The 15356-nt window shown below is 37.6% G+C and overlaps 1 protein-coding gene across 31 annotated transcripts in view; it reads left to right on the top strand.

Moving 5' to 3' along the window:
* kiaa1217 (KIAA1217 ortholog) overlaps positions 1-15356 on the top strand; it is an 82088-nt gene that overhangs the window by 54507 nt on the left and 12225 nt on the right. For 19 of the 31 annotated variants that reach the window (XM_083534658.1, XM_083534659.1, XM_083534660.1 and 16 more), the window contains 10 exons: positions 1605-2272; positions 4257-4364; positions 4559-4608; positions 6944-7101; positions 7235-7410; positions 10063-10199; positions 11007-11154; positions 11728-12118; positions 13020-13236; positions 14119-14438. In XM_083534658.1, coding sequence (XP_083390784.1) covers positions 1605-2272; positions 4257-4364; positions 4559-4608; positions 6944-7101; positions 7235-7410; positions 10063-10199; positions 11007-11154; positions 11728-12118; positions 13020-13236; positions 14119-14438 — 2373 coding nt within the window. The remainder of the gene's footprint in view (positions 1-1604; positions 2273-4256; positions 4365-4558; positions 4609-6943; positions 7102-7234; positions 7411-10062; positions 10200-11006; positions 11155-11727; positions 12119-13019; positions 13237-14118; positions 14439-15356) is intronic. The other 12 variants (XM_083534634.1, XM_083534652.1, XM_083534653.1 and 9 more) reach the window with 1 other exon arrangement.

Raw genomic sequence — 15356 nt, 5'->3', positions numbered from 1 at the left:
GGTAGTGTCAGCATGGGTTCTTTGTGTGTTCTGCCTTTGCCAGTCTGCAGGAGCATTATTTATGTCATTTTCCTGCCCAGTATTTATCCCAGTCTTTCTTGTTCTCGCTCTCTCTCTCTTTCTCTCTCTCTCTCTCTCTCTCTCTCTCTCTCTCTCTCTCTCTCTCTCTCTCTCTCTCTCTCTCTCTCTTTCTTTCTCTCTCTCTCTTTTACTCTAGACATGCAGTATTTACAGTTTACAAAAGGTTTAATTTAATAATAGTAATAAGAAGGTTTAAAAAAGTAAAAAATACAATTGTTTGTTTTATTATCCAAATGTTTTTCAGCATTTTCTGCAGGTTTACAGTATGATGTTATTTTGTGCTTAATGGGTCTCGTTGCACTGGTTAATTTCCTCTTCACAGACTTCACTTGACAAGGTTAACAAACAAACTTGCTAAGTTGCTAAGAGATTAGAAAGTGCAGAAGTTTGTTTTGATTGGCATTAGATGAAATCTTTTCAATGGGATGTGAAGTAGGGAAGATGTTTCCCCAATTTGCCTATAATTATGTTATATGTTATGGTATGTTGTACGGTTTTTTTTGGTGCAGTCCTCTTTCTACTTCATTTTGCGTTCAGTGAGGGCACACAAAATAGGATCTTCTTTTTGACCTCCTGTCTCTATGGCTGCGTTTTGCTCACTGAGTCTGGTCGGAATTATGTGGGTGTTTGTCCCGTTTAATAAACTCTTGGTTTGTGAGTGGCGCACCAGTGTTAGCAGCACCAGATCCTCATCTGACAGGAGGCATTTGACTTCAGTATGTAGAAAAATAACACTAAGTGCTGCAGACTATTCAAAGTAATTCATAATTCATCATCTGTGAGGGAGGAAGTATGTGTGTTTGTTACCTGTTTAACTGTGATTCAATAAAAAATTTTTTGCAGAGCTCTTTTTTACAATTGACATTGTCTCAGATCAGCTTTATACAGGTAAAGCCTTAAGTTTATTGCATATAAGGTAGTTCTTTATAATTGTTTATCCCTGATGTGCGAACCAGTGGCAACTGTGGCAAGGAAAAAACTCCCTTAGATGGTATGAGAAAGAAACCTTGAGAGAAACCAGACTTTAAAGGGAAACCCATCCTCATCCGGGTGGCACCGAATGTCCATTCATTGCAGTCCCGGCTGATTGCTAGCACTTATTAGTGACCTCTGTAAGTGGACTTCTGGGACATCTGAATAATTAAGAAAATACTGGAAATAATGTGTTCCAGTCCAGGAACAGGTACTGGGCGTTGAGGCTTGCCCAATCACACAAACTATCAGTCTTGAAAACCAAAGCTACATGCCTGAACCAGTCATTGTTGGACTCCTTTATTACCCCCACAATCACTAGCTCCCCTTGGCTTTTGACTCTTTGACTTTTACTTTGGACAAGATCATTATTAATGTTTTCATGAGCAATGAAAAGCATTGAGGTATTATTTTGGATTAATCTATGAAAAAGAGGACGAGAGTTATACCCTGCAATTAACAAGATTGAAACTATTCTATATACGTGTGTTACATGGGACAGTAATATTTCATGTCATGTTTTAAATATAAAATTTTTTGTATTCCCACAGATGCACAGGGAGGTGATGTACACAAGTCGAGATGCTCCTCTGATGCGTCAGACAAGTAACAGTCCGTCTATGCCCTCTAGTCCCCATTCGATAACGCCTTTGCCTTCACGGATCCCTTTTGGCCCCCGCTCATCTGGAGGAGGAGCCACCATGCCTCGTGAGAGACCAGGCCAGTCACTGGCCACACCCACACGCTCAGCTTCACCATGCTCCAGTGCCATCCTTGAACGGCGTGATGTCAAGCCAGATGAAGATGTCTCTGCTAAAGTCATGGGGAGGGGTGGAGAGGGAATGTACAACGATACCTTTCTGATACATCATCATGCTCCACTCTCAGAAACACTGGACCAAGGCTACCACCGTGGTTCTCTCCGTGCTTATGGTGTTCCTGCAATGACTATGGAGCCGACAGAGCACCACTCAGTGTTTCGTCAGAAAAGCTGGAAAACTCCACCCCCATCACCACACAGGATGGGTGAGATGAGAATAATCGACATCCAGGCAAGCCAGTCTCAAGGAACTCTGGGTCTTGAAAGATCTTCACCAGTGAGACAATCGTTGAGAAAGGAAGGGCCTATTGTTGATAAGGGCAAGAATGCACTGGGGTCTCCAGTAACCTCTGATCATGGTCATGGTCCTTTGGCACCACCCGGTGAACCTCCAACACAGTAAGTGTGCTTTGGGGAGAAAGCACCTGTGAAGATATAACTAAATATCTCCTTTCCATCATCATGCAAATGCATGCTAACCCTGAATGAATGCTCTAACTCAATATATTATTTCACCACAAAATGCAGAGGGTATTTGGCTGTTTATACTGGTTCACTGAAAATTATATTGATCTGTCTTGTAATCTGTCTAATGATTACAAGGCCCTTTTTTATTTAGAAATTGTAAAAAAAAAAAATATAGTAATAGCCAAAATTGATAGAATTTAATGCTGTTTAAAATTTTACATTTGAGGGCATTTGAGTCTATACACAACAATTGTCAGCAATACTATGATACACTAGATGGCTGGAAGTTTTTGGGATAATTGGATAATCCAGATTTGGTTAACTCCTTTCTGTATAACTTTCTATTGTTCTTGGAAGACTTTTAATACATTTTGAATAATGCCTATATTGACGTAAGCATACGGTCAGGGAGTGTTGGCTGGGGGAGGTCTAGGGCAAAGAGGTTGGGGTGAGAGGTGTGTGATTCTATTTCAGCCCAAAGGTATTGAGTGTGGTTAAAATCAGGGCCACATTGTAAAAAGAAAATGTAATGCTATAGCACACAGTCAGTTTTCAAAGTTAATGTGTTGTAATGATCTGAACAGCTTTTATAAGGTGTGAATTGTGATTGCTAGATGACTGGGTCAGAGCATCTCCATGTGGCAGTTCTTGTGTGGGTATTCCTGGTATGCAGTGTTTAGTATCTACTAAAGTGGTCCAATAAAGGTGAACAGAGAACTGCTATCAAGTGATAGTAACATGAGCTTCAGAACTGGGTTATTAAACCCAGTTCTAAAGTAGAAGAAGGTGACATGGAGTGGTGGTACCTGGTTTATTTTTCCTCATTTGGAAAGCTTTGTGTTGCTCCGCTCGATGTTCTGTTGGAAAACCTTGTCTGCTGGCATTCATATGGATGTATTTTCATATATTACAAATTTCTAAAGAGAACCTACTGTAAGGCTGCAGACTAGAAATACTTCATGTCAGTGGTATTCCCTAACAGCAGTGACCCCTTTCAGCAGAATATTGTGCAGTGCCCTGTTGCAACAATTGTTCAGAAATGTTGTGTCCTCTTTTTGGGCATATAATGTTGCTGAAGCAAGACCTGACGAACTGCTGCAACCCCAGATCATAACACTTGCCTCACAGACTTGATGGCTTTATTATAAGCACTAGACACTATTCATTTGCCGATCTTCTTACCCTGATGAACCCATCATTCTGAAAAGGGGCAAATCTGGATTTAAATCTGGTGATGCAGCCATTGGTGTTCATGTAAAAAAAAAAAAAAAAAAAGGAAGTGGAGAGGACACCTCCCTGAGAAGCACCACTGTTTATGACAATAGCTTAATTGCGAGTTTTCCCTATCTCATTATCTGTGGCCCATCTGTCAGGAAGTATAGGACCAATACATTGCGTTGTTTTAAAAATATATCCCTAATACCATGATATTATACTATTGTGGTGAGGTCATTGTTATACAATTACAATCAATATACATTTTCACATGCACAAACAAATTAAATAGACAAAGAAATTAAATACAGTAAAATTAAAAATTGCACCACTGTACCAGAGTTCATTAGCATTGGAACTCATACTCAGGTGTGCACAGGCTGTTTTAACACACAAAGTATTTTGCACATGTCTTTTAACCAATGATATTAGTAATAATCAGATAGGATGGATTCACATGAAAAAGATAGAATCAAGTGAATCAAACAGATCCAGACAAATGCTTTAGTGGGATTTAGGCTACAGTAAATATGCCCAGTATTGAGAAACCACATAGTAACTAAATAATGTAATGCTTGCATTACAGCTGATCTTGCAGTTGTCTTACTATACTTTTTTATTACTGTTGTAACCTGTTATGCATGTGCGCACACACGGTTAGCAGTGAGCATTTGCATCTGTGTTTGCTGTCTCTCTGCAGACAGAGAATGAGAGCTATGGAGGAGCAGATAGCCAGTCTAAGTGGCCTTGTGCATCATGCATTACTAATGGATCCCAGCATTCAAAGAAGTGACAGGGAGCATGTCAGGTAAGCAGGGCAATCTGAGAGGTGTAGTCTAGTATCAGTAGGTTGCATAACTACTAACTGTCAGCATGGCCTGGCTGCTCACACTAACTCATTAAACTAGTTTGCTTGTTCTAATGTAACTTACTGGTATATCATGGCTACAGTACTGTTTGTCTTTGTGCTTGTTATATGCTGTTTATTTCCTGTTATTTCAGTGATCAATCCATGAAGTCGGGATCACCTATTCACATCACATCTAGAGCAGGTTAGATCTGGTTTTCTAGTTTTTTAATTTCCTCTTTCACCTTGCCTGTATTCTTGTTTTAGTTAGTTTCTTTGTCTGGCTAAATGTGAACTGTATGTGACGGTGATGCACATTAAAATGCAGAACCAACCATTGTCTCATACAAAAATGTAGTGTGTTCTCTCATTTGCTTCATGACACAGAGTTAGTTACCAATTAAACCTGTTCACCCAGTTACACTTTCACTCTCGCACAAGTATGTGCTGCTACATGATGACTCATAATGAATCTATTGGGTTCAAATAGGTTCAAATATTTGTTTCAACTTTTAACACAGTTTTAGGTATATTATATTTAACAATTTAATGCACATGGGTCTGTATAGGTACAGTGGTATGCAATAATACTGTCCTCGTTACATTACATTACACATTACACTATTTTTCAGGTTATTAGATTGGTATTCAGACTGATGCTATAGCAAATTTTAAAGGTTTTGTGATAATCCGTTGCTATTAACATTTAAAGTGTCGCGATCTCTGTATAAATACACCTGTTACTGACATGCCATCCAACAGCAAAAATAAGTGAGTGGCCGTGGTAAAGAGAGCAGTAGTCAGAGAAGCAGCCAAGAGTTTAAGTGTAACTCTGGTTGAGTTGGAGAAATCTACAGCTCAGAATGGAGAAGCTTTTCACAGGAAAACTATAGTCCTGGCTATCCACAAAGCTGGGCCTAATGCTAGAGTGGAGAGCCTTATGAAATTCCATGCTGGAGACTTATGAAGTTTATGTCTTCTGATGAGCCCAATATAGAATATGTTGGACTTTGCATATAGCACTTCTTTTGGGATCATCATCTTTTGTATTTATTAATTTTTTTTATATAATTTTTATAAATTGATACCTTTCAAACTATAGTTCTCTAACAAAATCTGTGTGTATATTTGGGTTTAGTTGTACACAATTGTTTTATTTTATGTAGCTTAATTATTTATTATTTAAATTGAGTTGATTTCTTACACTGTAAGTTGAAAGTGGATAAGCTGGATGGATGGTGAATATGTACTGTATATGTACAATCTTCTTTTAATAATATTGAATAAAACTAAACATAATAGTTTTATTGATTTAGACTTAGCCTTGATAAAATCACATTCTTATTCTATTATGTATTTTTGTATGTATTTTTATAAGCGTATTGAAGGTTTAATAATAAATACTTTGAATAACTTGGAACAAAAAAAAATAGCATATTAGCTTTTTAGGTAGCAGCAAAGCAACATTTTCGAGGTGATCAGGACATAAATGGTGTTCACTGCTTTCAAGTAACAATTTTTTACTTCTAAATCCATACAGTGTAGTCTCTTTTTTTTTCCACATTTAAAAAATTGTACAAACCATGAACATTTATTGTGATCATCATTACTTGGTGTAAAAATACAGTTACAATCCTGTTGGATAACATTTACCTTACCAGAAGATAATCAGATAATTATAAACTAGACTAATCAAATTTTTTTTAAATATATACTGTCCACTATTCACTAAGCAGCACAATGCATGAATTAAAACAGAAACAGGCCAAAAGCTTCAATTAATTTTTACATCAGGTACCAGATGGGCTGTCTCAGATTCCTGTCCTTAGCTGATGGAAGAAGATCCGTCCATCCACTTTGTAGCTGGATGTTTTGTTAATGCTAAGATTTGTTTCTTCTTACTACAGTTTTCAATTATCATTTGTATGAGTTACTGTATCCTTTCTAAAAACTTTACCAATGTGGCAATTTTCCTATGACCAGCAAGGCATTTCTACCCACAGAGCTGTCATTTACTCAAGGTCTTACTCAAACATTTCACTGCAAACAACAGCTGTACATGCCAGGTTTGTCAGACGTATGTGGACAGCTGACTATCACACACCTATGTGAGTCCTCCTGAAACTGTTAGAAGAACAAATCTGTTCCAGCATGACAGTGACTTGCAAAAATTCAGGTCCATAAAGAAATGGCTTGTCAGGGTTAGTAAAATAATTTGGGTGGTCTGCACAGAGTTCTGAATTCAATGCCTCTAAACATGTGGAATGCTGACTGTGCAACAGGCCATCTTGCTCAACATGCTCAATACCTCACTAAAGCCCTTGTGGCTTAATTAACACAAATCTTTAGACACATTAGAAAATCAAGTCCAAAAGCCTTCTTACAACAATAGAGGCTTTTATAAAGGCAAAAGTGGAGACTAGCTTTGGAATGTGATGTTCAGCAAGGACACGTTAAGATGACAGTCAAGTTTCTACAAACGTTTAGTTTATTTGTGTCTTGCAAAAAGGTCCCTGATGTTTTTTAAATCTGTGTTTCAGGAGGTTCTTCTCCAGTGCTTGAAACCAAAGTTACACCAGAGAGTAACTTCGTCCCAACTCATTCTATTAGTACCATCCCTCTCGAGGTGACCCTCCTACATTTCAGGAAGAACGTTTTTGGATTACGCATTCAGTTACAACAGCTAAGACAACTCCAGGTACAGTAAATAAGTGGGCCCGTCATTTTGTTCACAGAAACTGTGTGACATAACATGAGGTATGGAACATGCACCTGTTCTGTGTTCTATTTGTGTTATGGTGTCTGTATCTGTGTGGGTGTGCCTTTTGCAGTTGCAGAATCAGGAGTGTATGCGTGCTCAGATTAAAAAGGTGGAGCATGAGATCAGTGCAAGGCTGGCTGAAGCGTTGAGACTACAAGAGGATTCCGCACAAAGGCAACGAGCTCTGGTGGAGGAAGAGAGACACAAATATCTCAGCATGGAAGAAACTGTTCTGTCTCAGTTAAGGTGAGGCACAGAGCTCTGTTCACTGTTCTCTGTACACTGCTTTCAAAGAAGGAAAACTGTAGACAAATTGGGATTAGGATACATAGGATAGAAGTTAGGAAGTTATGTCACATACAGAGAATTGCAGTGATGCTAAAAGGAAGGTGACTCCACACATCACAATACATAATCAAGTGGAGCTGAATTCAATCAATAGAAATTGGTATACAGTTAATCTCATATGGAAATACCAAATACGAAGTCAGTCACTATTTATTTTGAATCAGAGATGGCCTTCCAGAAATGTATGGTTTAAGATGATACTAATGATATGTTAGTTACTTGACATGCCTTTACCTCAATTATAACAAATCAGAATATAGAAGAATCTCTCCATGGCATGGAGAAGCTGATGCTGGATCTGTGATGATGTATGCTGAGCTTATAAAACTAGGAGCTACTAACCATATAGACTGTATAAGACTGCAGAAAGAACATCACTTATAATTTTATACTCCAGTAATCATGTTAGTTCTCATTCTCCAGTGTTCTGTATTGTTGAAAGATTTATGATCAAACTCTTGATGTCACCCAAATGAGGATGGGTTCCTCTTTTGAGTCTGGTTCCTCTCAAGGTTTCTTCCTCATAACATCTAAGGGAGTTTTTTCTTGCCACAGGCTTGCTCATCAGGGATAAATTCACACCATTCACCTTAACTGTTGATTTGTGTAAAGCTGCTTTGAGGCAATGTTTGTTGTGAAAAGCGCTATACAAATAAACTTGACTTGACATATACATTACAGTGCAGTGAAATTATTTTCTTTGCATACCCCAACTTGTTTGGAAGCTGGGGTCAGAGTGCAGGGTCAGCCAAGATGCAACGCCTCTTGAGCACACAGGATTAAGGGCCTAAGGGTGGCAGCTTGGCGATACTTGAACCCCGACCTTCCGATCAGTAACCCAGAGCCTTAACCACTGAGCTACCACTCCCTAAATGAAATCTGTTTGAAACATGGTTGATGTCCATATTTATTTATTTATTTATTTATTTATTTAATATGTTTTTTTTAAGCTTTGAACTGATCCTACAAGACTGATGCAGGTATCATATAATATAGGCTTATAATCTCTAGTTTAGCATTGTACAATGGAGACGCCACTTAATACTCTTTCAAACATTGCCATTCATATTATCTTCTGACTGAGTTTATTATACAAATCCCAATTCATACATTTCATAAATCTTCTATAGGCCTCCTGCCAGTGCAACTCAAACTATAAATCCCTGTTACTATTGGTTCTTTATATGTAAAATCTTTATTTTGTGCATGTTTCTGGATAACTGTTTTATACACAAATTACAGAAAATAAACATTTTAAACTGAAAAGCAAAGCAATGACATCAAGTATACTATAACTGATTGGATAGATTTGAGGGACAGGGGAACCTGTGTACATTTTCTTTATTTAAAAATGTAAAAAAAAAGGTATTAAGACACTGTTAGCCCTAATCTCCTATGTCATGCCTTACAAAGGAATAAGCCAGTGTTTAATTATGAGAAAGGTGTAGCACACTCAGATTAAAGTGCAGCACATGTATAAACTTATAGAAGTCATGGATAAGCCATGTCGAAAGGATTCAAACTTGTAATAAATTGCTTCAACACACTTTCAGATTTTGATATTGATTTACATTTCTTTTGTGTGACCGAAACACACAGAACAGAATTACCTGGATTTTGGGAAAAAGGGCTTTGCAATGCCTGTTTGAATGCACAGGCCAGTGAGGAATTCAGCATGAACACTCATCTGCATGAGCAAACGTATACAACTTGGCTTTTATACATGAGCACTGACCAGCATGCAGATGTCCTGTGAAGTTTTAAGTTCAGAAGCTTAAAAAAAGCTTGCAAATATCGATTAGCCTAAATGTGAGCACCCTCTCTCTTATTTTAATATCTTTTATATGTCCTCCAGAATAAAAAACATCTTTGCAATTTGACTCTGAATATCTGCATGTGTAAAACATTTGCTAAGTCCATTTTTAAGTTCACTCCTGGAGTATTGTCTTCTACCTGCCTTCTAGACAATGCAACAGTGATAAATGTTCCTCAGAGTAAGATTTTAATTTGGGACATAAAAGATGCATTGCAGTTGATGCAGAACTTATACAAAGAAAGTTATGTCTTTTAAATATCATAGAATCGATTGGTTGATGAAATACATTAGCTGTAATATAGGAAGCTGTTTCCTGTAAGAAACTTTTCTGTTCATCTTATCTGATGAAGTCAGTGCTGGAGTTTCTTTGGGGGGTTTGTGTCCGTCTTATTGTGCACTTTCTTTTGGCTCATATTATGTTGCTAGGGCATGGGTGATCAATTTATAGCAATGCTACTGAATTCATGCATAAAATGTTCTCCTAGGATTTACTTCTATTTTTTCATGTAAACAAATTCATCTAAATATTAGATGTTACGTCTTTAAGTAGACTTTAAAGAGAAATTCCTAGATGCATTTGATTTTATTATTATTATTATTTTTTTTAAGAATTATCTAAGTAAAGTTTTAAAAATGTAGGGAGTGATATTTCACTAGATGTGAGGTATTTCTCTGTGTAGTGTTGAGAATTTCATACTCATATTGTACAATCACAGTTATAAACATGTGTGCAGGGATCTGGAGCAATATGTCAAGTCTGTGAGAAGGGACTCAAGCTCAGCCACAGCTTTGAAACCAATCACAATGAAGGAAGTAGAAGAAGGAGCAGTGGGCCTGAGGAAGGTTGGGGAAAGTCTGGCAGCACTCAAAGGTACAATTTCTGAGGATACAGTATGCTTTAGGGTTTTCTAATATATTGCATACTCTAAAAGAGAGAGATGTAACAGGTGAAAATCAGGCTGGTTAAAAATTCATGAATTTGGTTCTTTGATTATTTCTTGGTTTACCCTTGATGAAATATGTCCTAACAAATGGTCTAGGTCCTTTGGCAAAAAAAACTGCCCCAAAAAAATAAAGCACACCCACCCTATTTAATCATGGCCATTAGGTAAATTTCTATATCACTATGTCTCACTGTGAACCAAACTTACTTCTGGTGTTAATTACAAAAAGCTCTGTTTTGGTTTCTAAAGACCGCATGTAATGAGGATGGTTATATGTATAACCCTGTGAAACAGGAGGTAATGTTTGAACAATTTCCTGTCTCTATGATTTCCTGTCATGAGTTGTACTCATGAATTCATAGGTGTACCACATAATTCAGCCACATATATTTAATAAATACTGTACTGTGCAAAAACCTTTAGATTTGTTGTTTCAGCAAGGGAAATGCCATACATATTATTTCTCGGTCTCTTTAGTACAACCAGGGGGAAAAAAAGGAAACTTATATGCAGTTTCTATAGGCAAAAGTTGGAAATATTTAGTATTCAGCAATAGCAGGAAACTGGCTCTCATAAACCTGAATAGAATGAAACCCAAATTAATGTCTTTACTAACACCTGCATTTGTCCTGCTATTTCTTCTCAGAATGACTATAAATGGCTATAAAAAAAGGTCTATTAAAATAGGTTTGTGCATAACATGTTGAAGCTTTACATACACATGTATTAATCAGGAGAGTTCCCAGCATTGCAAGGGCGAATGCGGGCTGTGCTCCGAGTGGAGGTGGAAGCTGTGAAGTTTCTCAAAGAGGAGCCACATAAACTGGACAGCATGCTGAGAAGAGTCAAATCACTCACTGAAACTCTGAGCACTTTGAGAAGGTACACTTGTGTTTGTCTGTGTGAAACTGTGAATCTGATATAATATTTGATACACTATATGGCCAAAAGGTTGTGGATATCCGACCTGATCAAATGGCAGATTTTTGTGGAAACTGTGTTTGCTATAGTAATTTCACAGCCTGGATTGTGAATGTGCAATCAATTAAAATGCAAAGCAAGAAATATCAATTTAAGTGTAACAATGTTATTAACCTGGTAGAGTTAGTGTGCACCCATGTTTAGTTAAGGCAGTTTAGAATGTAGCATTTAATCTATTGGGTTCAAGAGTCTTTTAGTTTGTCACTTTTTGATTTTTTTTTTTTTAAGAAGTTAGGAAAAAAAGGATCTTGCTTTGTATACATTATACATTAGAAGAAACATACAGTATAGGTTAGAGATCTAGTACACAAGTTTTTAATGAGGAAATTAATGCAATTAGTTCAGGATCTTGAAGAGTAAAACATTTTAATTGGCGAATTAATGTGGTTGTAATGTTATCTACAGGGTTTGTTTAATTGTTAAGAGATATAGTGTGTTGTTTTTTTATTTTTTTTATTTTGGTGGATTCTGTAGGTGTGCCACAGAGGGTTTACTGAAATCTTTTGATGTGGTGGATGAGACAGAGCCAGCATCTCCTGATAATATCCACAGTACAGTCACTCAGCTCGAGCCTCAAAGATTCTCTATGAGTTCAGAGATTGCTAACTCCCAGCCTTTGCTACCGCCCTGTCCCAGCTCTTTCTCACTTACTCCGGAGTTGCCTACAAAGTCGACCAGCAAGACAAGCCATGTTGAGATATGCAGCTCAGCTCTGCCAGAACTCACACCATCATTGAGCAGCAGCAGTGAAGTGGCTCTTAGCACTGCTCGCTTTAATGGATCTTCCATGAGTGGAGCTTCGAGCCTATTTATTGAGGAGATCATCAGTCAAAGCAAGGGCAAAAACAGAGCCCCGTCTATTGCAGTGAGTATGTCCAATAAGCAGCAAATTTCTTTGTAAGGAACGGGAGTATATAAGCAAAAATCCAATCCAGTCCAGTCTGTTGTCAAAGTTTAAAAGTACTTTTTGTTGGTAAGAGTGACTGACTGTTTCCTGTGGTGAAGATTCAAAATGCCATTAGGGGGTTCTAAAATATAGTCATATAATTAACATTTTAGACATAAAGGCCTAAAGGTTTTTGTTTCTTTGAAGATGCTTTGTGACTGTTCATTATTTAAAGCATTATTTAAAGCATTATACAACAAAAATTATCGTATTTTCCGGACTATAAGCCGCTAATTTATTTCCACGTTTTGAACCCTGCAGCTTAAACACTGAAGTGGCTAATTTATGGATTTTTCTGGGGGTTTTCCCGGTTTCACGAGCTTCAAACCAAAAAACTGAGCCCCGTAACATTAGACCAATGAAAATGCCGAACGGGTTAAGGTTAACTAATGAAATACTTTATATCAAATCAGGTGCGCTCCCAATGAATCGGCCCGCACCACATCATAAATATGGATGAGGTTCCTCTGACGTTTGACCTGCCTCTCACTCGGACTGGGAACAGGAAATGAATCATTCTTCATGCTGAAAACAACCGGGCATGAAAAAATGCACTTCACCTGTATTCTGAGCTGAACGGCACCAGGAGAAAAACTTCCACCGATAGTGATTTTTAAACGCACGACAATACCAAAAGATCAGAATAAAAATCTTTGTCAAATTCAGTGGGTGTGCGCATAATAGCCCGGAAATTACGGTTGTTCAGTTGTGTTTTTGGCTTTTGCGTCCCATCTGTTTGTTTTTTTTTCTTCTTTTTTTTTTTATCTTTTGTGCTTTTTAAAATGTTTCGTCTTTTGTCTATCCCTCTTTCACTGTCCAGGCAGCTGAAAAAGAATGGGAAGAAAAGAGACAAAATATGCATCATTATGACGGGTTTGAGTTTGAGAAGATGCTGCAGGAAGCAGAGGCCAATATGCTGAAAGGAACACCAAGTGTTGATGTTAAGGATAGCGTTATGCCAAGCCCTGCTGCATCCCCACCTTTTGCTACAGAGGACCGAGTGGAGAAACCCAAGCCTTCTGCACCCTCAGTAAAAGGTCAGACATCATGCTCTGTGACACCTTGTATAAAATGTTAAAATTTTAAATAAATTTTTATAATGAGAAATATATTGAAATTTTAAAATGAAAGTTGTTTCTTCTTGCAAGCATGAACCCTGTTAGTGTTATTATTTAAGCAACTAATTGCTCTAAAGGGCTTCTCTCGGTTTGAGCCATGGCCATTTTGAAGCTGAGGAAAGGTTTTTGGGTTTTTGAAATTTTTTGGAGCCATTGCAAGCATTAGGCATAGCTTAAACAGCAAATTATAATATCCTGAAGAAGAAAGAAACCACTGATGTCATGACAACAATACATTGAACAGTTAGGACAATGAAACCCCACCATTTAAAGACAGAAATGCTGTGAGAGCTGTGAAGAAAAGCCCAAAACGTGACCCTTTTTTTTTCAGTAACATAAACCACCTCCTCAGGGCAGGAACCAAGGTATTACATTTCTTCGTTTGAAGATGACTTTACACGCAGAATTATAGGTCATGTTACAACATGCAGAGATCAGCAGCAGCATTAATTTGAAGGCCAGATTGCTATTAACAAAGAAACATAAAGGAGAGTCAAACAAAAATGTCTGGTAACAAAGTGTTAGGAAAGAAAGCATCTGCTCATGTTCCAAAGCATTCAAGCTCATCAGTAAAGCATGATGTGGCTGTCTCTTTACATTTAGACTGGCCATGTCAATCCTGGGCTTAAACACAACTTTCACCTCATGAAAGGAAATCTGGTTTCTTATCTAGGCTCTAACATTGGAGTATATGATTTATTTATTTTTTTGTCAGCTTTTGAGGTTACGTAGTCCTACAGTCCTACACCTTAATGTACCTACATACTGTACTAAATTATGATTGTATTGATTGTGTTGCAGAGGACAAGCAGCCTGACATGCCCAGTTCTCAGAAGTCTACTAAAACTGATAAAGCTCTAAAACCCCAGCTTGAAAAGGCACCTAAAGCAGCAGCAGTGTTGAGTAAACCTGTAAAACCCAACCTGTCAGTAAAAACAAGCTTGGATAGAGCAGCAAAGTCTCAGGACAAAACCAGCAAAACAAGTCAGAGCTCAGAGAAGGCCAACAAATCTCCGCCTCCACCTCCCCCACGCAGGAACTACATCAACAGCGTGGGAGTCACCACCACCCGCTCAGGAGAGGTCGTATACACCTGCAAGAAGGAGTCTGGATCTGCACAGGTTTTGTTTGTTTATGTGCATGTGTGCCCTGGTTTATATTCTGGTGTCAGAAGATTTGTGAACTGTAAAGGCATCATACATGATGACCTCACCTTCATCTTGATATCCGAAGATAGGAAAAAAGTGGCAATAGTTTTAGAGCATGTTTGCATATCTGTTTGCAATGAGAGAGTGCATAGAACCAATTGTATTTGTGTAAATGCAGTGGTGGACAGTAACAAAGTAAATGCAATTGTTACAGTACTTAAGCAGTCTTTTGCACTTTGCTGAAATATTTCCATTTAGGAAGACTTTTACTTCACTACATTTCAAAGTTAAATATCTTTTGCAAAATCAGTTGTTCCTTTTTATTTATAAGTGGATAAAAATGTAACTGGTCAAACCCGCAGCAAATCACCAATCAGTGTAGTTTTGAACTTAATTTGATTGCCATTCGGAGGTACTTATCATGAACATACAGTTCAGCTTGCCGCAACACCCGTGGCCTTATTTGCACAATATTTTTTTAAGTAGTTGAAAAGAACGTTTTGTGCTTATGATCATTTTAAAAGATATCAATCAGTGTTTGACTGATTAATAAAAATCTATTAATAGATTGGTGTGATAAGAGTAACATTAGACATGTTTCTCCTTACGTACACATACAGTGAGAAAAACAAGTATTTGAACACCCTGCTATTTTGCAAGTTCTCCCACTTAGAAATCATGGAGGGGTCTGAAATTGTCATCGTAGGTGCATGTCCACTGTGAGAGACAAAATCTAAAAAAAAAATCCAGAAATCACAATGTATGATTTTTTAACTATTTATTTGTATGATACAGCTGCAAATAAGTATTTGAACACCTGAGAAAGTCAATGGTAATATTTGGTACAGTAGCCTTTGTTTGCAATTACAGAGGTCAAACGTTTCCTGTAGT

This window comes from Silurus aristotelis (genome assembly GCF_946808225.1).
Source record: "Silurus aristotelis genome assembly, chromosome: 1".
In the NCBI taxonomy this organism is placed as follows: Eukaryota; Metazoa; Chordata; class Actinopteri; order Siluriformes; family Siluridae; genus Silurus; species Silurus aristotelis.
The sequence above is the reverse complement of the archived record's forward strand: the minus strand, read 5'-3'. Positions and strand labels throughout refer to the sequence as shown.